General features: G+C 41.3%; 1 protein-coding gene across 1 annotated transcript in view; it reads right to left on the bottom strand.

Moving 5' to 3' along the window:
- Positions 1–424: 424 nt before the first annotated feature.
- SLC17A6 (solute carrier family 17 member 6) overlaps positions 425–26,548 on the bottom strand; it is a 45,802-nt gene continuing 19,678 nt past the window's right edge. The window contains exons 4-12 of the mRNA XM_053389295.1: positions 16,650–16,764; positions 14,363–14,450; positions 13,488–13,574; positions 9,592–9,734; positions 8,907–9,056; positions 6,351–6,483; positions 4,201–4,311; positions 3,872–3,999; positions 425–2,849 (exon numbers count right to left, since the gene is read on the bottom strand). Of these exons, the coding sequence (XP_053245270.1) occupies positions 2,505–2,849; positions 3,872–3,999; positions 4,201–4,311; positions 6,351–6,483; positions 8,907–9,056; positions 9,592–9,734; positions 13,488–13,574; positions 14,363–14,450; positions 16,650–16,764 (1,300 nt within the window). The 3' untranslated portion in view covers positions 425–2,504. The remainder of the gene's footprint in view (positions 2,850–3,871; positions 4,000–4,200; positions 4,312–6,350; positions 6,484–8,906; positions 9,057–9,591; positions 9,735–13,487; positions 13,575–14,362; positions 14,451–16,649; positions 16,765–26,548) is intronic.

The raw sequence follows: 26,548 nt of genomic DNA, 5'->3' as shown, positions 1-26,548 counted from the left end.
AGAAGGTCGGCTGTTCGAATCCCTTTGACGGGTGAGCTCCTGTTGCTCAGTCCCTGCTCCTGCCAACCTAGCAGTTTGAAAGCATGTCAAAGTGCAAGTAGATAAATAGGTACCGCTCCGGTGGAAAGGTAAATGGCGTTTCCGTGCACTGCTCTGGTTTGCCAGAAGCAGCTTGGTCATGCTGACCTCATGACCCAGAAGCTGTACGCCGGCTCCCTCGGCCAATAAAGCGAGATGAGCGCCGCAACCCCAGAGTCATCTGCGACTGGACCTAACGGTTAGGGATACCTTTACCTTTACCTAGGGTCCAATAGCTGTGGGCCAACGATATAATGGCAAACCTCGAGCATCCAGACTGTAAGGTAAGAGGTAAGAGAAGCTGGTCCATACAAGTCATGCCAGAAGAAATCACACAGGTGCTTCCTTTATATATAAAAGGATAAATAGAGCATTTATTAACACTTTTTGCAGCAACAAAAGTGACACAGTCCACATCTTTTCACAGCAAAAGCTATGGCCACATTTTACATCACTTTGAGGCACAAAGCAAAATATATAATTGGTATTTCTCCCCCTCCGGATCAAAGTATGGTTCACTTTATTTTATTCTTGTTTAATAATAATAAAAAAAGAAGAAGAACAATCCTCAAGTTGTATATTGCAGTAGCATGGCCTTAAAATACTAGCACAATACAAGGAGCAGATCAAAAAACCCAGAATGGCTTTTTTAAACATACAATGATAGTTGTTTCATTGGAGTTGGGAAATGGATACTTGTAAGAGCAGTAAGTGGTCTGGCATTCTAATGTAGTCCATTGTTGATTGGTCTGGCCTTTTATTTAGTTATTTATTTATTATCCCAACTGTCTGAAGGACCTACAAGCTCAGCAGTCACAGTAACAAAGAGATTAAAAGAGCATGCACTTCATAGTGCATGGCACTTATTGCTTGGTACACTTACATTACAAATCTTGCTGAATAACGCTTTAAAAAATAATAATGCAAGGCCCTGATCCGGAACTCTGTGTTCATGAAACACATACAGAGCTCCCGCTTTCTCAGGTTTCCCTATTCACTTCAGCAAGGTCAGATCCCTCGGGCACAAAAAGATGCACATGCTCTGAATTGCCCCTCTGGAAAGCCTGTGGGAGTTCAGTGTGCTCACTGGAGCTCCTGAATTGCACAAGGCTTTCCTACCAAGGCAAAGACCTGTAGCCCGCAGTCCACTGAAGCCAATGGTAAACCTTCCATTGATTGCGATGGATCTGAATTGCACTTGAGCATTGCAAAAGTAGAAGTTACACTCTTCCTAAGCCCAACCCCAGTTCCACTTTTGACTCACCACGAAGATTGTTGCTCATATTCAGGGTCCATTATAGTTCTATTTATTTGAAAGGCAAATACATTTTTTCTTAAAATTCAGAAATCTTTAAAATAGTACTATTTTCTATAATTATACAGCATCTTCAATAAACTATGACTTTATTTATATAATTGTGGCACAGCATCTGAAAATATGAAAAACTATCCAGGATTAAACAAATAGCTAATTTCTTCTCCCTTTCTTGCATTTATTTCAAAACAGGCTTCAAAAGAAATACATCCGATTTGTTCTTGGGCTACTTGTCTGTGGTACATTTTTTCTTTGGATCTGTTTGGGTTATGCTCTCTCTTTCTAATGAGCCTGCAGACAATGAGTACGCCAAATACTCCTTTGCCTTGCTTCAGTTATTTAACATTCTGCACAGTAGACTACATGTGACTTTATACTGGCTGGTACATGTAAGGAAGAACATGACACATACAAAGACTGCATGAGTCTGTAAAGAAGAGAAATAAAACATTTGTGCCTAAACATTCAGTAAAAACAATTCCTTTATCACAGAGTAGCCTGCAGCATATTAATCACAATAAATATACATTATATAGTAGATTGTTCTACAAAGTCCCAATTCACTTCTCTCGAAAGGGAACTGGATTGGAGCTTTATTGTATAATCTAAAACAGAAGCCTTATTCTCTAAGAAATCCATGTCTTAGACCAACCATACATTTCCTACATCGTACCAAGTAAACATGTGGTTAAATTCACACAATCAATTTTATGATCTCTTTCAAGACAGTGTAACAAATATGTAAGTGCATTTTTTAAAAATCAAGTAGTTTTGGCTTTCTAAACAGAAGAGTTGATGTACCGACTTGGTTGGTAGTTGTGCTTTAATCCTTAGCTATGAGCTTAACACTCATTTTACTGCAAGTACCTAGTTTCCTTTGTAGTTTTGACCAGATAACCCTTAAAACTCTAGTGAATGGAGACACCCAAATGGAACTGATGAGATGTCACAAACTCATACAGATTGCACTTAAATGGGTTTTTGTTTTTTCATTTTTACAGTAAGACCTTCTTGCCTGATATGTGTTTACATTATACCACATTTTGTGTGTGTGCAAACAATCACAATGAATAAATCACGAACACTACAAAATATATCCAACATAGGTCTGTTATGAATAATCTTCTCTTTCCTTATAGCTATATGAGTCTTGTCCTTCTTCTTGTACAAATTCTTCTTTCTTCTCCCAACCATTTGGCCAGCCGCCATTGACCTGGGCTAATTGGGTCGTAGCACCATAAGATTTAGTGGTACCGTAATTTACATAATTCTGAGTAATGTCCCCCGTTTCTTCATCAAGTTCATCTTCATGAATGAAGCCACATTTTTCTTCACTTGTCTGTTCTGGGTCTGCCCATGGTTGTTTCTCTCCTGAAGCAAATATGCCATAGAAAATGACTCCCCCGTAATGCACCAAAGCAGCAATAAGGAAGACGTACTGCCACTCTTCACGTGTCTGTGAGGAAGAAGATTGGAGATCAGAATAGCTGTGTGTGGCTCTTCTGGTCCTGAATTAGTCTTTATTGAAATCATGGGTGGTTGATACAAATCCTGCAGCAAAGGGGGCTAATCTTTGGCCCTCCAGATGTTGCTGGAGGCTTATGAGAGGTTGCAGTCCTACAACATCTGGAGGGTCACAGGTCAGCTACTCCTGCCCTATGGAGTGGCTTCAGTTGCATAGGTAGTTAAAGCAGCATATGCATGGTATGTAGAGAATATCTGCTGTATACTGCTCTGCTTACAACTCATGAACACCTGAAGCCATATTATACTGTGTGATTCCTGAGTCTGACTGCCAATTGCTTTCCAAAATCTCAAGGATTCAGCCATGCCCAGACCTGGAACCTGAGGAACAGCAGGGGGAAGAGCAGCAGATCTCCATAGCGTCAGCAACCCAAGACACCAAAGGAACCCGAGATTGGGACATGCCAGATACTCTACAACTGAGCCTCAGCCCTTCACCATATACAAGCCCAATGAAGAGGAACCTGCAGCCCTCCACATGTTATTGGACACCATCTCCCATCAGCCCCAGTCACCATAGCCAATAGTCCCTGGTGATGGAAGCTGGAGTCCAATGACATGTGGAGGACCCCAGGTTGGTGAAGGCAGTTGTAGGAGCATCAATTTATGTAATCATGTCCCACATGCTCCCAACAGGATTGTGAATCTACAGCCCATTGCATGCTCCTGTAATACTAGATCCAATCTTCCTAAAATGTGAAACTTTCACAGAAGGTACAGCACACAGTTTGTGTGAGTTTTCACTTTCAGCTATGTTGTGAAAGGTGTAGCCAATCAATGTTACACTGTTTCCCATGATTTTTCCAGGATCGGCTCACTTTACCATTGTGAGGTGAGGAAACTACTATGAATTCACTTTTTGGTGCAACAGAATGACAATATAGTCTTATGAGACTGTTCTTTCTTTCCTCAATGGTTCAGGCAGAGTTAACAAAAACTATTTTGGAAACTTACTTTGTTCTTTGTCATTGCTCCAACAATTATAGGACACACCATTCCAGACAATGTCCCAACTCCATTTGAAATCCCCATTAAGATACTGGCATATCTTGGTGCGATATCTAAGTGGTTAACATTGAATCCTGTAAAATGAAGGCCAAAGGGGGGGGGGAAACCCTCATCAACAGAGAAGACACTGCACTGAATAAGGTTTTGCTTATATTTATCCATTACTGAAAACCTTACCATATTCACAGGAAACCTTGCAATTTACATAATGATTTTAAATCCCATTTTTGTTCATTGTTATTTAATGTATTCTGTTGGGGGAGAAGTTCGCTTACCAGATATAGCAAATCCACTGAAGCCCACAGCAAGCACTAAGAAGGAAATGGCCACACCTTTACTATGCGAATAACCAACTACCAAGAGAAGAGTTGCTTCCATTCCAAAACCTTGGGAAATTAAAAGAAAAAGCCATTGATGCTACACATTGTACTGAGGAATCTAGGAGGTAGGCTGGTGGACAGACAACATTTCAGTGTGCTTCTCCTTAACTGTAAGCTTTAAGCTGGAATGTTTCCATATTCTACTACTATGAAACATTTGACAAAGATCTACTTAGTTCTACTTAGCTGATGGTCGTCTCTGGGAGCTTGTAAACAGGGGGTTTGTGAGAGCATTTAGCAGGGGAGTTTACAAATAATAAATCATCCTTAAGAGATAAACAGTTATACGACCTTCTGTAGATATCTAACATCAGCCCTGTAATGGGAATCTTTTAATGCCTGACGTTTTGTTGTGTTTTTCTTCTATTCTGTTGGAAGCCACCCAGAATGGCTGGGGCAACACAGTCAGATGGGTGAGGTACAAGTAATTTAGTAGTAGTAGTAGTAGTAGTAGTTTTAGGGGGAGGACTGGAGTGCTGTGTCAGGGTGTACTTAGGACCAAGAAACATAGACTGTGAGAAAGCTGCTGCAGTGACCTAAAGCACCTGGTTGTCTTCCTGTCTGAGAATGTGCAAAACTACACCTGCAGCAAGTGCAAGTTGGTTGCCTTGCTGGAAGAGAAGGTACAGCAACTCAAGACCCACCTATCCAGACTTAGAGCTATTGGCAAGATGAGGAATTTCTCAGTATAGCAGAGTGGACTGTCCTGGAACAGTGATGTGGGGGGAGGTGCCCCTACCCCATAAAAGGATTATTCAAAATAGTTGTTTGCATGACCCACTATGGAGGATAATAACACAATAGAATTCAGAACAGAAACAACTAATTGCACATTTATTCAAAATCCAATTAAAACTATTTAGTGTAATTAATTCAACAAAATTGATAAACTCAATTCAGCGATACCAACTTTTCAACGCCTAATAGTCATTTACACCTCCAGCCCTCCCTGTCTCATAGCACCCCCTCACACACCACCCCAGGGGGCAATACCACCCACTTTGAAAATCACTGGTCTACAGAACTACATAGCTCAGAGCTAATTCATAAAATCCTTCTGTCAGTTTTCTTTGTGTGGTGTAGAAACAGGTGCACACCTCCCCTCCAGCATTCAAAGAGATGGACAGTGTATGACATGAGTCCACATAACAATATATGCATACAGGCCAGACCGGGGCTTTTTTTCAGGGAGAACTCACAGGAACTGAGGTCCAGTACCTCTCAGGTGGGCAGCATTGCCATTCTAAGAGAAAGAGGGAGGTGTTCATAATGAATTCCGGCACCTCTTTTTCTAGAAATATAGCACTGGGCCAGACTGATACAAACTTATTTCATAATAATAATAATAATAATAATAATAATAATAATAATTTATCATTTCTACCCCGCCCATCTGGCTGGGTTTCCCCAGCCACTCTGGGCAGCTTCCAAAAAAAGATTTAAAATACATTAAAACATCATTCATTAAAAATTTCCATAAACAGGGCTGCCTTCAGACGTCTTCTAAATGTCATATAGTTGTTTATTTCCTTGACATCTGATGGGAGGGCGTTCCACGGGGAGGGGGGGCACCACTACCGAGAAGGCCCTCTGCCTGGTTCCCTGTAACTTCGCTTCTCGCAGTGAGGAAACCAGCAGAAGGCCCTCGGCGCTGGACCTCAGTGTCTGGGCTGAACGATGGGGGTGGAGATGCTCCTTCAGGTATACTGGACCGAGGCTGTTTAGGGCCTTAAAGGTCAGCACCAACACTTTGAGTTGTGCTCGGAAACATACTGGGAGCCAATGCAGGTCTTTCAGGACCGGTGTTATGTGGTCCTCTGCACTTAGGAAGTGTGAGATCTGCCTCATGTGCCTCATGAAGGGGAGTTCATGTGTCTGTTCTGTTGTATGATCATACATGAACCAGCACATTATAAACATTTTAATCATGTAGCTTTATCAAAGTAACTGTAATGAAAGCTTTAGTGTGGCTGTGAAAGTGTTGCCAACTGGGTATTTTTCACTATACTGTGCTCAAAACCTTTTAATAAGGCGTAATGACTTACCTCCACAGTTCATTATCTTCCTGACAGTAGTGGTTGAAAGAATTTGTCTGCTTCTCAGAAAGTCTGCAATTTGTCCCCCAATAGGCACGATAATAGTCATCACTAAATGTGGCACAGCGGATAACATCCCCACCTAAGGTTAGAACAACAAGCAGAGTTCTAATCAAATGTAATGATTGGGCATTATGTGGGAGGAAAAAATCAGCAGCATTTTCTCTGTAAGCACAAGAAAACTTTTAAAGAGAATATCTCTTTGAAGAAGAATGTCACCAGCATGGGGGGTGGGGGGAGAGATTTGGATTTCTGAGTCAAGGAGTTAAATCTGCAAACAGCCCATAAATAACTTTTATCTCCTGCTATAAATATCTTAATGACAGTGAATATAGAGAATATATTAGCCTCTTTGAGCTTCCTATAGCAGCTAAAGTTGGGAACTAGAATTCACCCGTTCTGAATTTTGCTACCACCAGTACTGTATACTTAACTTAAGATCTTAGTCCTTTCATGAGCACCTGAAGATCAGTTAACATAAACATTCCAACATGTAGTGATTACAGCATAAATCTGAGTTTGTGCTGATTTCTGCAATCATGCCTAACCAAACTGCTATCGGCTGAATTCAGCCAGAGTTCAATATCTGAGATACAGCCACGAGAAAAGACGGAACACTGTGAAATGGTGGTGTTGGGTTTCCTGAAAAGGAGGCTTGGATGAAGGCAAATGGAGGGGGGAGCTCTCTGCAGCTAGTTTCACCCCTTCCCCATTTTACAATGTAAGTTTGCAAAAGAGGGAGAAGTAAAACCAGCTGCAGGAAGGCTAGAACATCAGGAATCCCAGATACAGACATTCGGATTGGGCCAAGTCTTTGTGAGTTTTCAGAGAACTCTTGGGGAAAGCCCAAGCTTTCCGAAGAATTCTCAGGAGGAGGGTAAATATTTGGGTCCATTCCAAGTTGAGATGCAGCTGGTCCATCCATCTGTACCACAGGTGTGAATGGAAAAGCAGCCCTTTCTGAGTGCTGAAACAATGTGTCTGATGTTGAGAGAATGTGGCTCTGTTCTTGGGTTTAAATTGGATTTGTCAGCATTCATGGACATTTCCTGTGTCACTAACAGGATGATATCCAGACGCTTAAAATGCTAAATTAATACAAGTACGAGACAGTCTGTTGACAGAGTTGTTGGAATGCTAGAATTCCATCTCTGGAAAGCAAAATAGATATCTCAATGCGATATTATTTTTATTGTTGATATCCACCTCTTCCATGCAGTTTTCTTTCCATCACCAGGGAAGATGTCAATGGAAGATGAGAAACAGATCACCCTTACCAGAAGGAAGATGTGATTATAGCATATAGACAGGCAGATACTGAAGGCTCTGTGCTCATATTTCTTCTAGATGTGGAATGCACTAGAACTCAAACTGTGCTATGCTACAGCAACAGCAACTATTTTTATTTATCTCCTAATTTTTGTCTATTGATGAACAAAATAAAGCAAATATAAAGAGCATAAAGAAATACTGTTGCATCAGACTGAAAGCAGCATAAGGTAGGACATGTTACTGAACTTGTGATTCTAGAAAATTAGAAAAAAAATACGCCGCCCCCCCTTTCCCGGAAATAGCAATTGTTTTGATAAGGGCTTTCTAGAGGTCATACTTTGAGCATTTGCCTCTTTAACAGATTCTAAGCATTTAATCCTTCCTATAATGAATGTGATATGCATATTGTGCTGCTATCTTCACTTGAGTTTATTCATGGTAGGTGCATACCATATTGGCCTGAATATAAGCCACACCTGAATATAAGCTGCACCTTTAAAATTGGAGGGGGCAAAGAAAAAAAAGGAAAAAATACCTCAATATAAGCCGCTCCATTCCTCACTGCTCCTGGCTGCATACTGCATTGCCATGCCATGCTGCATTGCCAATAGCCTTTTCCCATCATCACTCTCTCCCTTCTCAGTCTTGGGGGAGAGGACAGGGACTATGTGCAGGGCGGGCACCGCTTTGCCACGCTCCTGACACTGTTTGCCCTGCGCTCCTGGCTGCATACCGTAAGGTCATGAATATAAGTTGCACTTTAACTTTTCACAGTTGGAATTTGCAGGAAAAGTGAGGCTTATATTCAAGCCAATACAGTATGTGAAGGTGAAATTGGAGTTATTTTCTCGTTGCTTTGAACAATTAAAGAACATGGCGTTTTGCTCAACAAATCATCTTAAGGCATTTCTAGCCATTTCTGGTCTTTGGGGCACATACATAGGCGGCACTGAGAATCCTATATTTTAGGAAAACCCATATTCAGAGTTACGAGGAGCTATCTTTGGGGATGGGGATAAGGAACATTGTTGTTCTGCAAAGCAGCATTTAGGCTCTATGATCTCCATTCATTCTGGTACCACTTTGAAAGGTGTTCCATAGACTCCACTGAAGCTGAGTAAGAAAGTGTCTCCCTGTTAATTCACAAACAACTTCCACCTTCACCAGGCAGCTGGGAGCTGGAAACACCCCTGTATGAAGTTATACAATCAATCAATAATAATAATACCATACCTTGCTTATTTCAAATCCAAACACCTCTTCAAAGTAAGCAGGCTGACTAATGAGCAGTAGGTAAAAAGTCCAGCTTCTACAGAAGTTTGCAACAATGATTGCATAGACAGGCATAGAAGTAAAAAATTTTCGCCATGGAGTCTTGAATTTCTGGGGGGAAAGCAGGGGGTATCATTGCTTTTCATGGATGTAATCTCACATTTTGAGTCTGCTAACTGGTCTGACTATGCACACACGCATATTTGTATTGCTACACAGTACTTGCTCATGTAAAAACAAGCAGGAAGTCCATACATATTTGGAAGGTTAGCAGAGATTAGCAGCAGGAACACAAAGTCATGCATAAATGCTTAAAATCCATATCTCAAATATGTTCAAAAATCCTTGTTCTTTTTTATTTCACTTGTTGTGATAATAAAATAACATTCTGGATTGCAGAGTTTTATTATTTGATATTACTGCGCTGGCATTCCTCTCTCTCACTGAGCAGTGTGGGATTCCCAAATACCATGTTTCATTTCACCCCTTTCAGCGTGAAAATGGACTAAGAAAATGGGCATCACTCCAGAGCTGCATCTGTGTGTGTTGGCTACAACATTCCTTTAAAATTCAATGCCAGCCTAAGCTAGAAGCCCATTATCTCTGAATGTCAGGGTAGAAACATACATGATAGCAGAGCCCTTACTTCCATTGCTCCTAAAAGATTGGCACTCTCTCCAATACTCTCTTCTATGTATCTGCGCTCTTCATCTGTAATTGTGGGGTGCTTTGCAGGGCTCTCATATGAGACCAAAAGCCAAAACATGTACCAGACCATGCCAAAACTACCTGCATAACATACAAAGGAAAAAAATGAATGTAAATAATAGCATTCTGAACAATATCACCCAAGCAGCAAAAATGTACCTGCCTGCGATTTGGCAGTCTATTTAGCTATACACCTTTATGTATATATTTATATATTTGAGTTCTGGCTCCTTAATAAGATTGACAACATAATTAGGTTCTCTTGGAAGAGTCACAAAAGATGTTTCTATAATTGTCTGCAGGAGCATGCAGGGCCCAGCAGAATCACAATCCTGCTTGGATCATGTGAGAGCATCGTTGCATAAACTGGTTCACTTCTGCCTGACTCTGATAGTCTGAAAAGGCCTGCCTAGAGGCCCTCCATCCCACCCCTACAGGCAGCTGGGCTGTGAATGGGGAGATGAGAGTATCTAGGCCATGGTAGATTCTATAGAAATGGATGTTCTGAAAGACACTGGAACATTTTGCTGTCCTCGTTCTATTTGGCTATAAAAGAAGCATTCCCTTCATTGTAACCTTAAAGAGTTTTACCATACTAAAAATATTCACCCCATCTCTGCAGAGTTGTGGCACTCTGTCTGACACAATCACACAGTTTTGTGCTAATTTCTCCTCAGAGCAAGATTCAAACAGGTGCACTTGGCATCTTCCAGTGACAACTCCCAGACAACATGTTGGGGGTTTATTCTGTGCCACTGAATAGGTGGTATGCAAAATGAGCAGTGTTAATTAGTGCAGTGTGAATAGCCTACATTTCCCCCCTATTATTAACTGCAGTGTACATTTAAAAAAAACTTTTTAATGTTTTAAAAAAGAATTAAAATAGAGCTATGAAGCATATTGACTGCTGTCTCCAAAACCCATCTACACAGCAACCATTTTCTTTGGATATTGAAGCAAGGCAACTCAGTTGTTAAGTTTGTAAACATTTTTGGAAGGCCCTCATTTTAAAGCTACTCTGCAGATTTTCACCAAACCAATAAAGCCGTTTCGTAGAATATCAGCCTGCCTCTGAATAACAACTGCTACAGCAAGAGAAGTGCTATTTCCCTCATGTCCTGCTTCTGCACCTTATTTCTAGAGGCGTCTCCCATACCTTCTCATGTGTGAAGCAGAAACCATCAGCTGCTTCAGATGTCTTGTAAAGACTTATCTTTCTGGCCAGCCTTTCCCTGATCCATAAGACTGGAGCCTGTTTATGTGTCTGAATTCTTCTTTTATTTGTTTGTATATGCTTTTATACTACCTTCTGCATTTCTGTTTAAATGACATTGTTTGTTTTCTGTATTGTACATCACTTTAATATTTTTTAAAATATTAAATAGCTTATTAAGGTAAAGGTAAAGGGCCCCTGACAGTTAAGTCCAGTCACAGACGACTCTGAGGTTGTGGCACTCATCTCGCTTTACAAGCCGAGGGAGCCGGCGTTTGTCCGCAGACAGTTTTTCCGGGTCATGTGGCCAGCATGACTAAGCTGCTTCTGGCACAACGGAACACGAGCAGCGCACAGAAACGCTGTTTACCTTCCTGCCTATTTATCTACTTGCACTTTTTGGCGTGCCTTCGATCTACTAGGTTGGCAGGAGCTGGGACCAAGCAACAGGAGCTCACCCCATCACAGGGATTCGAACCACCGACCTTCTGATTGGCAGTCCGAAGAGGCTCAGTGGTTTAGACCGCAGCGCCACCCGAGTCCCTGATAAATAGCTTATAAATGCTTTTAAATAAATAGAATGCATGTAGGCCTTGGGCCTGATCTTGCACTACGCTTCTTAGGTTCTTATGTTTTCAGCCTGGTAGGTGTGACTGTCTTGTGCAAATCTGCACAGCTTTGTGCCATTTCAAATAATTCCATGGCACAAGCCAATTTCGCACATATTTCTAAGGAGCAATTCCACACCTTCTGCCCCAGCCTCATTTCCACCCTAAGAGCTGCACAGCAGGCAAAAATTCAACTGTGGGAAATGGTGTCTAATTCATTTGTACCTGTATGCAACTGTTAAAGATATGGGGGTGGAGGAGTGAAAATGCTAGGAGAAATAATACAGAAATTGTGCAGCTAATCTGTTGAAAACCTGCTTTGCAGAGACAATAAAAAGGACATTCCAAAAAGGACCTTTTCCGTCTTCCACGCAGTCACTAACTGAGACCTTTCTACACTGCCCACTGTAATTAAATCAATTCAATATAGCTTTATTTTAGCTGACAATCTAGTTCATGGACTTTAATTCAGTTTCCCCACTTTTGCACTGAGGTAAGTGCAATGTGACTGAGTCACAGCTCTCATTTAAGGCCTAATTTGGCAGTTTGAAGATTTCTGCTGCTCTGGGAATTACAAAGCATCTTCATGTGACCTATTTTTGCTCTGCTCAAAATAACATTTTGAATTCTATTCCCTTAAAATCCTCTCAGAGCATTCCCACCCCCCCACTTTTTTTCAACATAGCTGCATGCAGACCAAGATTATAGATGGAGGAAGGGAGCCATATTCTGAACCAAATTCCATATTCAGTGGTCCTAAAGCTTTCTGTTCTTACATATCCACAGAAATAATGGCTTTCATTCCCCCCAAATTCAGAATGCTTTGCGTGTCAAAAGATAATGGCATACTGAGTTGTTTCAAAGGGCTCAAGCATTTCACATAGACCATATCTGCACCAAAATTTGGCCAGATATATACCGTGATGGTGTTTCTACTTCATTAAGGAACTAAATCCAACGTCTGGGTATGATGTTGAATGGCTTCAGTAACTAAAGGGATATTTTACCAACTCTGTCTGATCCAATGACCATGGACCAGTATTAGCCATACTCAGAATAATTTGGCTTATTAATGTCAATGAGTCTATGTTGAGAAGAATTTAATTGGCTACCACCAACTGAAGAGATAGGATTTTACAATCTCCTTCTTGTAACTATAATGCTTGTAGAGCATTCCAAAGATACAGGTAGTTGAGACAGTGGCTGCCCATCTTAACTTTGATGGAGAAAACTGGGAACATATAATAGCAATCCTGCATAAATGACACATCAGGAACAGTTTTAAGATGTTGATTTGAACCTTTACAGCAGGCATGTCCAAAGTCCATTTCAAGGGCCTAATCCGGCCCACTGGTCAATTTAATCCAGCCCCTGTGGCAGTATATGTCCTGGGGTAAAATCCTAACAACTGCAATCCTAAAGAAAGCTCAACAACTTTGGTCAGCCCTCGTGCATGTTCACTTCATCAAATCCGACCCCCTTTGAAAAAAGTTTGGGCACCCCTGCTTTACAGCATTACATAACCAGACGACCTTAGGAAGCATCTCTCTCTTGCCCAACAATCACTGAGATCAGCAATGAAAGACCTATGGACTGTAAGGGTGAGCCCAAGGCATTTTCTATACTTGCATGGGGGTTGGTGTGTGTGCATGTGTATAACCCTCCCTTACTTAACTCTACACAACCATTAGGGCAGGGATGGAAAACCTGTGGCTCTCTAGATGTTGTTGTGCTCCAACTCCTGCCAACCCCAGCCTCTGTAGTCAACAGTTTAGGGTTGGCGCGAGTTGCAGTCCAGGAAGTTCTGGAGTCACAGGTTCCCTATCTCTGCACTAGCACATTCCAGAATATCTTCCCTTTGGGTGGCAGTTTTGATATATCTGCTCTTTCAAAGTTGTTTTATTATTCTATTGAATATTAGCATCTATATCTTTTAATTATCATGTTTTGTTGGGTTTTAAGTAGCATATTGTAAAGTGGCATAGAAAGCAAGGTGAACAGAGAATATCATACCATACACATAGAACACAGAAGACCATCCAGTATATTGCACTAAAATCCCAGCCAGTGGCATTGCAATTACTGCGCCTGCATAAGAACCTGGAAAAGAAGACAGCAATTAACAAAATGGAAATGCTTACTGAGGGGACAGGTCAGAAATGAATATTCATAAGAAGCCATGTTTCTGTCTGTCAAATGTTCAGTTTCTACCAGTTCAAAGTAGAAAGACATCTTTGTTTACGCAGGCTTCTGAAGAAGAGCTTCCATTGATGTTTTCTGGACAAAATGATCAAGTGAAGTAGACCAAATGGACAACATTACCGTTTTTATTTGGCCAACATCATCACATGGCTAGTTCATCCCACAATACTGAAATAATGAAACAGTCAACTTCCACGATTATTTTTGAGTCTTATTTTTGATCCATTTGGCTTTTTTGAGGGGGAGGTGTCATATATCAGATGTGATAAAATGGACACCTAAACACATTAGCCACGAATCAGATGCTTGATTCAATGCCAATTTAAATGCCTTAAAAATACTCCTTTCCGGTGCACCTGTCATTTGTTATGTGAATACTGAGGAATTCCAAATGATTGTTTCACCATCTCAGTGTTTCATTCAGGTTGACAAAGAAATCCAATTGTACTTGTGTGAATCAGAGCTGCAACACTCGGAGTTACATTCTTAAATTCCTAATTTTTGTTCACAGACTGAGAGGTGTGAGCTAGCTATTCCAAACTCTTAGGTGGAAGAAAATCCAATGGCAGTGAATAGGCGTGAACCTTGTTGATGAATGGGGGGGGGGAGAGAAATATCAGTTTATTTCAGAGAATGCTGAAGAAAGGAGAGGGGGAACACATTTGAGAAATTAAGGTGCTACTTACCACAGAAAGAAGTAGTTGCTAGTCTACTTCTCTCTAAAGGAGGTGCCCATTTGCTCCATATCCCATGGCAAGCTGGATAAGTGACGCCCTGTGGAGTAGATGACCTAGTTTATGATACCTGCTTCAGCATAATATAATTTGAGTAGTACCAGGAGTAATCAGTTACATGGAGCAAATCTGAGTTGTGAATATTCATAGGTCACTGAGAAGCTGGCAGATTTATGACTATCTGTGACAAGTAATACTGGAAATGCAATACTCATTTTCAGTGAAACATCTACATATATTGTGCCTGATCCGATGTTTTCTAAATTTGATTCATTCATTTATTTTAGTGGGGCAGAAATTAAACACCAAAGCACCCTATGGCTGTGTATGTTTTGGTGGCATTTTTCATTTTAAGGTAAAGGGACCCCTGACCGTTAGGTCCAGTCGTGGCCGACTTTGGGGTTGCAGCGCTCATCTCACTTTATTGACCGAGGGAGCTGGCGTACAGCTTCCAGGTCATGTGGCCAGCATGACTAATCCACTTCTGGTGAACCAGAGCAGCGCACGGAAATGCCGTTTACCTTCCCACTGGAGCGGTACCTATTTATCTACTTGCACTTTGGTGTGCCTTCGAACTGCTAGGTTCGCAGGAGCAGGGACCGAGCAATGGGAGCTCACCCCGTTGCGGGGATTCGAATCGCCGACCTTCTGATCAGCAAGTCCTAGGCTCTGTGGTTTAACACTTTGCGACTCTGAGTATATTTCACCCACAGTGCCACCAGTGTCCCATTTTTTTTTCCATTTTACCTGCTTTTAATTAGTCATATGTCTGATCAGACTCAGGGGTGAATTGGCTGATAAGCTAATGCATTCAGATCCAACTGTTAGTCATTTAAAACACATGCTGTGGATGGTGAAGAAGGTCCACTGAAGCTAATGGGGCACTGCCCTGTCAGCTTCCGTCTGCCCCCAGGCAGTCCCACCTGCCAGCCTTCTTTCAACCATTCTAGGGGCTGGCATTGCATGCCAGCTTCCTCCTCCATAAACTCAGTGTTGCACTTGTGGAACTCAGCAAGGAGAAGGCAAGCAGCAATTTGGATGCAAAGCTGAAGGATACAGAGGTACCAGCTAAGGAGCTGGACCAGATTCAGGGCTCCGAGCCTGCTGCTGGAGTTCAAGAGACAACTGGGCCAGCAGATGACTGACAGCCCACAAAACCTGGGCCTATATAGCCACAGCCTTATTGGCACTGTCCTTTGAGCCAGAGGTTCCTAATGCTTCCCATAGTATCTCAGTGGTCCAGGGAGCACACCAGGCAGGAGGTCAAGGAGCACAGGAAGATCTGTGTCTTTTAAGAATCTAAGCTTCCCACAAGGGGGTGGAGCCTGAGTGAAGTGACCTGGGGGCAGAGGCTTATAAAGGCTTCATGTACTATCAACCTTCAAGAAAAAATATTGTGGGCACAGTGTTAGAGACACTGTTGAAGGGTTTTTAAAAATAAAAAATCAGGGGGTAGGCAGAGATGAGGTTTTAGGAAAGATTGCAAGTGAGGTGTAATAACACAACAGTCGGTAAGTGGTGGTGATCAGGTTTTTCCTCTGGCCTTGTAACACCATTATTTTCCAAGGAGGAGGAGAATCTCCGTTGGAGGGAGTTGCTCACTTGGAGCTGTCCATGGTACTTGAGCTCGTGCTCTGCCTCACTGGATCCAACACCAAGGTGCTTGTGTCACCTGCCTATACAGTGGTACCTCTGGTTATGAACTTAATTCGTTCCAGAGGTCCGTTCTTAACCTGAAACTGTTCTTAACCTGAGGTACCACTTTAGCTAATGGGGCCTCCTGCTGCTGCTGCTGCCGCGCCGCTGCTGTGCGATTTCTGTTCTCATCCTGAAGCAAAGTTTTTAACCCGAGGTACTATTTCTGGGTTAGCGGAGTCTGTAACCTGAAGCGTCTGTAACCCGAAGTGTTTGTAACTCGAGATGTTTGTAACATCTAATCCTGTGGGCTGTTTCTTTCTCCCCACTTTCCTCATGCCTAGCTTACATTTCTTCTCTGCTCTATCCTGACATTATCTTCTCTTCTGCTCAGCTCTTTCATAGCTTCAGAATGAATTTCCTTCAAAGCATTCACATGCAGCCATTGTGCCTACTCCTCCAGGAGCCCCTGCAGGTCATTTATATTGGAGCAAATAAATATGTCATGTCAGGGTTACATCATGAGGATCAATCTTTCTCCTATTCGAGTTGGCCATGGTGATAGAGAAGCACACGTTAAAGAGTTTGTATTTCTTATCCATACCTCTACAAGACCTTGTAAGATTCTGACAAAGATAACACATCCATAGTGCACTCGAGCTGCGGACGGTATTAGCATATTGAGAGTGGACGTCAATAGGATAGCTGCACCAAAAACCCTGTAAGAGAAGAGGAAGGCAATGGAATGGTGCTGTTTAAACCTATGCCAAGAATTCAAGCACACTGATCTATCTTTTTATATTTAAGCTTTCTGTGAAACATATGTGCTGACTTAGATATCTGTGTTATTCATTCCATGCATGCCAAAATATCTATTTTAGTAAAGGAATATTGTGATTTCATAAAGGGTTATTTTAAATGCACTCCACATGCAGGATCCATCTCTTTGGGGAAATATTTCCCCAGTACTTTTTCACAATCAATCCACATTTCCCAGAGTGGGAAGAAGTTTCGGGTTCAGTGTTACAAGGTGTAGTGTCCTTTGCATGAGAGTGCACTGGTGTTGTATGGTGCTTTGCAACACCTCTTAAACAAAATATACAAGCGCAGGCTAATCAAAGCAAGCAGGCTCCTAAAAACAGGGATGCAGATTCTCCGAGAGAGATTCTCTGCAACCAACTGCCTTCAGCCAGTTCACATCTCTCTCCAATTTCAAAGAGCAAAACTTTATTCTTTTCTGAAACACACTGCAGAACACTCGTTTGACTTCAACCTTGGCAGGTAGATTGCCTATTCAGGAAAATGTCTCCTGACTATTCGCTCCCATTAATGGAATGTCAACCAACCATTATGGCATTACAAAGCCATCAACTAAACAAAAGATGGTCACTTTCAATCACAATGCTAGTACTGGACTTTGCATAAAATCATTCAAAATACACCATCAATGACTTATCACTTGAGGAAGGTCAGTAGGTGAATATGAAAACTGTCCCAACTAAAATGTATTGTTTTTAATTTATGTTAAGCACTATAAAAGTGCTGCTTGTTCTTTGATGTTGGATATGAATGCAAGTAACCACTTGATGTTGCATTCATTGAGTAGTAAAGAATGCATGTGTGAACGCACACTTAAAGGAATGGGTAGAGAAAACTAATGTCAACACTGACCATACAGGGAGCTCCATGAACAGTGTTGATTTTGAACTACAATGACGTATGTCCAAAACCAATTTCCTACTAAGAACCAAGAACTTACTGCATTACCTTGAACAGGTCATCTACTTCTCCTAGCTGCTGTTAAGGATAAATGAAATAAGGAAAGTGTGTTGCCTTGAACAGGAAATGGGAGTTGCATGGTGATCATCAACAAAACAGTCAGGAAAATGTGGGTTGTCTTTAATTCATTACAAACAAAGCAGGAAATAGGGCCATATTGCAAAGCATAGAGCACACTTCCAGTACATGCTTTCTATGCATCTGTTTATAAAAAGAGAGAGAAATTCTGGAACTGGAAACAGGATTGATTTTGTTTGAAAAGACAGAAAAATGACTTAAGGCAGCTGTGCAGGAAAAGGTCACTTGGTCCACAGAGGATGCTCCACTGAGATAGGTCTCCACTTCACTCTCTTATTATTAATACATCCCACCAAACCTCTTTCTGTATAAACAATCTCTCTCTCTCTTGAGAAAGAAAAAGCCTGAGTGTGTGACCGAGTATATATACCTATGTTTGACAGCTTTTCTTCACCAGTTTCCTGTATTTCCTCCCTCCCTAGATTAACTATACTGGTTTGAATTCAGTGTTTACTTTAACATACAGTTTGTATTTCCTAGATGATGAACTCTATTAAACGTATGAATGGCTCATTTCCTAGTATTTTATTTTAATCCATTCACTCCAGTGCATTTAACTTACATGAAAAGCTGCCCTTTCATATGAAAGTACCAAGATCCCAATGAAGCCAAGTAGTTAAATATATACGATAAGGGTATATTTCCTAGTTTGGTTAAAAAAAAAACATTTTAAGAAACTGTCATCTATATGCCATGTTTCTTTTTTGTGGTCACTTTTGTATCGTACTTCATTGTCTTTTCTATTGTACTTCTGTAGTCTCCCTTTTGATTATTTTACCATAGGTTTCACATATTCTTTCATTGCTAGAGTTGTTATATTTTATATGAATAAATGTATCTTGCTCTATATCTGGTGAGGACCAAATTACACAGTGAATTGGAATGATTCGGGGCCTTTCCACCCCTCACATGTGATGTCAATAACCCATCCCAGAGTCAGATTAGGGACCCTACATTGCTTTGTGTTGCTATGCTGTTTCTGTTCCTTCTGTACCATACAGATAGATAGATATATCTCTGTCCATGGGCTTTGCAAAAAATGAGGTTGTCCAAAATGTTGCCTGCAGAGCAATGAAGAGCTGGGGGTGGGTAATGGCTTTTGTGGTTAAAACACAGCAGCAGAGGGTTAAGATTAATTCAATGTAGCTCTGCTTTAACAGCAGCAACAACAACAAAACCACAGCCCTTCAGAACTCCACAGGCTGCCTAACTCTGTGACAGCCAAAATGAAAAGGCCGGTGTAAAGCTACAAAGTTTTTTTAAAAAACAAATATACACACAAGACAATACCCCACTCAGCCACCTGCTAATTCTTGTATGGTAAGAAACAAAAAACCTGCCCCTACGATAAAGGATTACAGAAGAAAGTGGATCCCTTTTATTTCCCCCACAAAAAGCCCCTCGACCTATTTGTTGGCAATTTGGCATACTTAATTCTCTACAGTAGGGTTTTCCCGTGCCTGTAAATTTCATCCACTTTGGCCAAAAGGGGGGAAAGTTGTAGTTATGTTTACATTCTCCATTATGGTGAATGGGAAACACAGGGCTTTGGTTTATACCAAGTGGCTAAGGACCTGGAACACAGATCAACACAGAGAGAACACTAAATGGCTAGAAACAGATCAGATATTTTTTTAATGCACATGTGCAGATACAAGGCAAATCTTGGGACATGTGCACACTCCTAGCATAAAATACCAATAGGATTTATCTGACTTGCTGCCTGATTTTACAAATACTGTAATGCAAAACCCCAGCAGCTCATAAGACTAGACCTTCAGGGATTTAGTGTTGCACAAGTAAACAGCTGGTTTTGTTTATCCAAATTTCTGATTATTTCTGATTTCAGAAATTTGGATAATCATTATTCAAACGTATCTGTTTTCCTTTGGATTTCTTAGGCTAGCATATCTGGCTTGAATGCTCCTACTTGAGTTACACTATTTTCCTTGACTATCTTTGTGCTTTTTCTGTTTCAGGAGTCACTTTCTTTACTGAATTAAAGCAGAAATTAAAGTGTTTCATTTTCTATTATTTTCTGTCCCTTTAATGGCACAGAACCTTGTATATATGCAACCTTGTACTGCAACGTACAAGGAATTTCATCCAAAATCTCACAAGCTGACATCAAAATAAGAAGAAAGCTAATGTCTGAAGAATAAGGATAAAAGAAAGCTGAACAACAAATGCTAGGTTTGACCTCTGCTGTAACAAGGCTAAGCCTTCTAAGTGACCTTTTCATATTCACTGGCACTCGCTGCTCCCGTCTGTATTGTATAACATTTGTATTGATACATCTCCTTAAATTGCCAGACTATCTGGAACAGAGGTGTCTAAATTTGCAAACTTTATATTATCACAGGGACTTTTTAACAAATGCCTTAAATGCAACATTGCTCTTAACTTATTGATATAAAATATTTTATAATGCCTTTACTTAAAAGCACTAGGGTATGTGCAGTAATAACACTGAAATTCCAACACAGCAATGAAACAGCAACGTACACTGTATATAAAGCAGCAACATATAAAAGCTAGGGCAATTGTAAAGTTAAAACAAATTCAAACCCAACAGATACAGCCTGCTAGCAAAGGCAGTTTAAGCAAGTGCTTCTATTTTTCCCTATCAAAAATAGCTCCACTTTCCAGAGTCACTCTGGTTATTTGGGTTCCATTCTGTACTGCAACATTTATACCACAGTCATTTCATGGCTTGCTACCCTTTTCACCTTTTCAGACACCATTAAAGAGTAGCACTTGCTTTAATATGAATCTAGCAGCACGATCCTATCTGTGTTGATTCAGAAGTCCTGCAGTCCTACAGTGGGGTTTAATCCCAGGAAAGCATGATTCTTAATGCAGTCTTAATGCAGGTGATGGGAGGGGGAAACCAGAAGTATGTCTGCAATATCCAAAAAAGAATCATTTAAGGACATTAAAGCACATTGTGTGGTTATCTGTCAGCAGATGGAGCAATTGCTTCACTAAATTCTACATTCAGGAAAGTATTTCCTTATCCAAAGTAAATCATATTTTTAACTGGACTATCAGTTAAATATAAATGTTACTGTCAACTCCCTACAGCACATTCACTCCTCCTTCCATTATGAGAGAATATATAGTAATACAGAACTGGCACTGAAACGGTCCTAGCAAACATTTAACATTACGGAGAAAAAACAGATTGCTTTTATTGTCAGAAAAGCCTTTGTCCAGTCCCTTTGTTTTACATTCATCCTTCTTCCAGAAATGCTTGTACCCTACCATAGCTGTCAACTTTTCTCTTTTCTTGCGAGGAATCCTATTCGGAATAAGGGAATTTCCCTTAAAAAGGGAGAAACGTTGACAGCTATATACCCTACACTTTGTCTATGGAGGGCCAAACTACGCTTGACATTAATCATGTCATTTGCCCAGGATTTCTCTTTGCAGAAATAGCCAGCAGGATTTGAGCCCATCTACGTCAAGGCCCTGGTGGGGAGCTACAAATGCTTTAGCCCTTTTGCCTGTGCTATGGTCCCAATCCAAATATCCCTGAGGTCCTTAAGCCTTTAATTTGTGGGTGGGAGGAAGCTGCTGTTGAAGCTCCTTGGGGAGGATAAGCTCAGAAGTCCACTGGAAGCACTACTCTTGGGGATTCCTATAGAAGCCTCCCCCTCTTAACTACATCGTGCCTGTCTCCTGTTCCTCTCTTGCTGGTTCTCTCCAGATCCCATGAGCAGGCATAGTGTGATTTGAGTCTAGGGCCCCTACAGCACCACGGTATGCATGTTTACTGAGAAGTAAATCCAGCTTTGCAACGGAGCTTCCTCTCAGGAAGGTGTGCTTAGGATTAGAACCCCAGTTTCAAGTTCCTGCTCAGCTATCAACTCCCTGTAGAATTACGACACAGTCCCAGTTCACAGCTTTACATTTCCATCTGTAACAGGCGAACATGATCCAGCTGAAAAATGACTGTGAAATGCTAAATGCTAAGAGTGCTACACTACTATTGATTTTGATAATGTTTTGTCATTTTTATCATTTCTGATGCTTTAAAGGACTTCTTAGACCAAGGGTAGGCAAATTAAGGCCCGGGGGCTGGATCCGGCCCAATCGCCTTCTAAATCCAGCCCGCGGACGGTCTGGGAATCAGCGTGTTTTTACATGAGTAGAATGTGTGCTTTTATTTAAAATGCATCTCTGTGTTATTTGTAAGGCATAGGAATTTGTTCATATTTTTTATCAAAATATAGTCCAGCCCACCACATGGTCAGAGGAACGGTGCACCAGCCCACGGCTAAAAAAGGTTGCTGACCCCTGTTTTAGACTATTTACTTCCCATCCAAATTTGTCTTGACAGTGGCAGACTTTGGGGTCTCAAATTTCAGCAGTGCCCTGTGCAACACCAAAATTTTGCACCCCCACCTCTCACCTTCCATTCTACATCATAGTTTCAGTGCCCCCCAGGCTCCGCACCCAAGTGCAACTGATTTATATCACACTCCTGTAAATCCACTTCTCGTCTTGGTTAGAAATTGTTTTGTTGTTGGCTTTTACACTACAGTGAGCTTCTTTGAAAATGTTTTCTAGAAAGGAGATATGGGAATGTTTTAAATAAACAAAGGTTCCTGTTACTACTAATTTTGCCCTATAAAGCACCATGCAGTGTCAGGATGCTATATAAATCATTTGCAGTAACACTGCTCCTATCAAATAGCCCTCGGTGTCAGGAGTCCCTTCCAAACCGCTAGGCTGTCACGTTTAAACCTGGCTAAATGTCATGTTTGTGCCCAGACCTGACAGTCAGAACAGGACTCATAGGCTTCGATGCAGCATGGTCCTTCCATGATCAGAAGGACCTTTGATTCAATAGGAACTCCACCTGATTGGAGGAATGGGAAACTATGCCTTCCAATCCCCGGCCCTTCTCCCTACCCATTCCAGCACCATCTTTCACACTGTTTCATAGGTCCTGCAACCCTCAGAGCAGATTTTCTGAGGGACAAGAAAAGCGATATGGAGAAAGTTGATGAAGATGATTGGACACCTCTCCCTTCCATCACTGTGAGCAGAGCTCCACTCAGGTGATCTGATCCAGACTGTGTCTACCTTGCCCCATGAAGTACAGTTGCTCCCCTTCGCTTTCTGTTTTTCACCAGCTGTTAAACATATTTTTTTTGCTCTAGCCAGTTTTTATTTTATGAGACAAGCAATGCATTTATGATTTAGTTTTAACAGCTGACCCTGTCTCTTTTACGACCTGTTTTATGAGAATATTTTAAAATAAAAGATAGTGGATTCGCATTAGAATTCTTGAATAAACAATGTTTAATTTTTTTTTTTTAAATGCAGTATACTGCACTGAAGGCTGACAGATCCATTGGATTCACAGTTTTCCTTGTCACATTAAATCAGTAATGAGACAGGCTATTTCTATTCATTTAAAAATATATACTCCTTTCTACATGACAAGGGGGTGGAGGCATCTGTGTGTGTTTCTCTAACTAAATCCTATTTTAAGCCTTTCATGAAGGATTAATATGGATAAACTGATTCTCTGCCACCACCTCTAATCTAATAAAAGCTTGGATGCATTATTAATTTTTGCCACACATCTGAGACCCACTTTTTTTTTGTCAAGCAAATCCCCCAGCCATCCCCTCCCCAAATCCCTCAGTGCATCATTAAGTTGTGAACACGGCTTCATCACCTATGACAGAAAAATGGAAGACCCTCGAGCCATATGGCAGAGGGAGAGATCACTCAATGTTTCATTAGCCCCCTCTGTGGGGAAACCAATGTAAAAAGGCACGGCAGGGTGGTGGGAGATCAGAACCTTTCAATGAGGCTTCTGCAGCACCGGCTGATCTGCGTGGAAAACAAAGAAGCCCATGCTGGTGTCTGGCATCGTCTCCCAAGTCAAATATGTGAAGTACTGACTTCAACAAGATGTCAAGCTGGCACACTACACCCCAGGCAAGCACAGGCAAGCCAGGTGCTACATAAGCTGGTTTTTATTCCCCTTTGCCTTCTTCACATAGCACACAAATTATGGGATTTGGGCAGGAATTCTGCAACGCAGAGGGTTGGACTAGATGACTATCAGAGTCCCTTCCCCTCCATAATTCTATGATCCTACAAATTTGCATCCACAAGATGTCTTGATGGCCACCAATTTTGATAGCTTTAAAAGTGAATTAGACAAACTCATAGAAGATAAGGCTATCTCCCATCTCCCCTATCAGAGATAGTGTGCCTCTAAACCGCAGCTGCTAAGAATCACAAGTGGAGGAAGTGCTGTTGCACTTAGCTCCTGCTTCCCATAGGCATAGCAAACCATTGTGAGAAGAGGATGCTTGATGAAGCAGGGCTGTTCTTGTCCCCTAAAGACATCTGCAGCAACCATGCAGCAACAGAGTAATAACTTGACATAAATTAGGTCAAGAGTAAGTCTAGAATCACATATTATCCTCCAATGTGTGATTGTAAACTTCTTTTTTGGTTGTGATTGCTGCTGGTAAGGGAAGGTTTAAACTTCTCTCCTCTCTCTCTCTACATGCCTGGTCCATGATGGAACCCCTCAGCACCACCACATAGGATTGGATTATTAAAACCTCATGGCAGAGCTGTAAGCCACACAATTAATTTTCATGCATATGGGGTTGGCTCATGAGTGACTTTTCATGAAATGGGTTGCAATCCAGTGGAGACTTCCCCTGGATGAAGGGAGGGAGGCAACTTTTGTATATTCCCCTTGGAGTTCCCTGTTCACATGGGTGGGGGCAGGAGGGGCAAACTCTTACACACACACAAGGAGCTTGCCCCCTCCATTGCTGGACTCCTTGTCAATAATATATAGTGCTATTTTTCTTTCAGAGATCTGAGCATGTGGAACACAACAAAGCCACCTAGAAATATACTTAGCCTCTACTGTGCCCACCCCCATTTTCTCCCAGTGTCACCACTGACTGTTCCCATTCTGTCTTAGAAGGTCTTGGACAGTCCCCATTCCTGCAGAGCAGATTTTCAGAAGCACAGTCTAGTATAAGCAGGTTCTTACTAGACTTATCTATGGGTGACCTACACTCAAACCTTGTGTCAGAACATAGCCATGAGTTTCATTCTTGCAGGCAAAGAGAATTATGGGCAGGGAAAGCATCATTATTACAGTTCTGTAAAGATGAGTATGCCTGACAACATCTCTTTTTAATGAGGTGTTAATTTCACAATGAGTACATGAAATCACAGGATCTTATGGGACGTCTCTAATGCTTGCATTGCTGAAAGTGTGTGGTGGAACTAATTAGAATGCCATTATTTTTCTAGGTTAATATCTAACAGTGGACAATTAATTCACAAAACTCTAGCTTTCGTTCTCGTTCTCCTAGCACACAGACATGTGTGTAGCAATTCATGCCTCCTTTGCCCATTTAAAAAGAAAAACCTTCCTGCATTTCACATTCTATCAACACACATCAAAACATGTTCATATACCCAGTCAGCTGCAAAAGCTTTACAGGATCCATTACTTTATCATAAGAAAGGTGTGAAGTAGAAGAAATCCCCTCAGGGCAAAATCATTATAGATACCATCGTATTGCTAGGGGAAAGGCTTCCCCATTAAACAGACTTAGGCTGATGCACAGCATACAAACTGTTGCAGTTTGTAGAGACAGATAGGAGGCAGGAGGTGGGGGAGGAGTTTCAGAAACAACAGTGATGCTCTTGTCAGTGCCAGTGTTATTTTGCCACTGCTGCTTAAAAACAACAACCCAAGAGGGGTCCGAGGGAGCCAGTGGAAAGCAAGGAAGAACCAGGCTTCAAGCAAAGATTCCAAACAACAGAGAAAGAAGCTGAAGTCAGTTTAGTGGACTTCACTATAAAAGAATCTGTTAACTACTACACTAAAATTACAAAAGCAAGCTGCACCTAGTATGTGGACTCGTTTAAAACACAATGAGATATTACAGAAATTGTTTGGTTAACAACAGGTATATGTTGTATTATTATAGACGCTGATATTTTAATAATCTGGCTCTTTGTATTTAAACTTTATCCCACCTTTTTTCAAAGGAGCGAAGGTGGCATAGCATTGCTCCTCAACGCATGTTATTCTCACAACCATTATATAAAGGAAGTTTATGGTGGTATCGATAGTGATTGGCCAGTGTCACTCAGTGATTTTCATGACAGCAAAGACTAATATGGACCTGATTCTCCTCAGTTCTAGTCTACCATTTTAACTACCATACCAGTATGTTTGCTGATATTTCTATGTTTTTTAATTTGAATGTAATGCATTTTTAATTTGTGTGTGTGTGTATGCAACCTCTGTGCCACTCTCATGCTGCCTCTGAGGTTCCCAAAGCAGATTTCCAGAAGCACAGTGGGAGGGGGCACAGAAAAAAAGGTAATCCATCTGCTTTCAGCCAATGGGAGAATCCCCTGAGTAGCATTCCACTCAGAATGTACAGCACAGTTTGAATATACATGGTCCTTTTTGTGTGTCTTGAAATACAACAAATCAGCACTGTATGAATCAAAAGAACGATGCTCAAGATAGTAACAGCAGAAGCATAGTAGTAACAGTCCAACGACCCATACTTTTAATTGTTCCATGGTGGTGAAGCATTCTTGTCTTCCAATTACACACATGTGACTATT

The sequence above is a fragment of the Podarcis raffonei genome, chromosome 1, assembly GCF_027172205.1.
Source record: "Podarcis raffonei isolate rPodRaf1 chromosome 1, rPodRaf1.pri, whole genome shotgun sequence".
Classification (NCBI taxonomy): Eukaryota; Metazoa; Chordata; class Lepidosauria; order Squamata; family Lacertidae; genus Podarcis; species Podarcis raffonei.
Note: the sequence above shows the minus strand (reverse complement) of the source record. Positions and strands in the feature narration are given on the sequence as shown.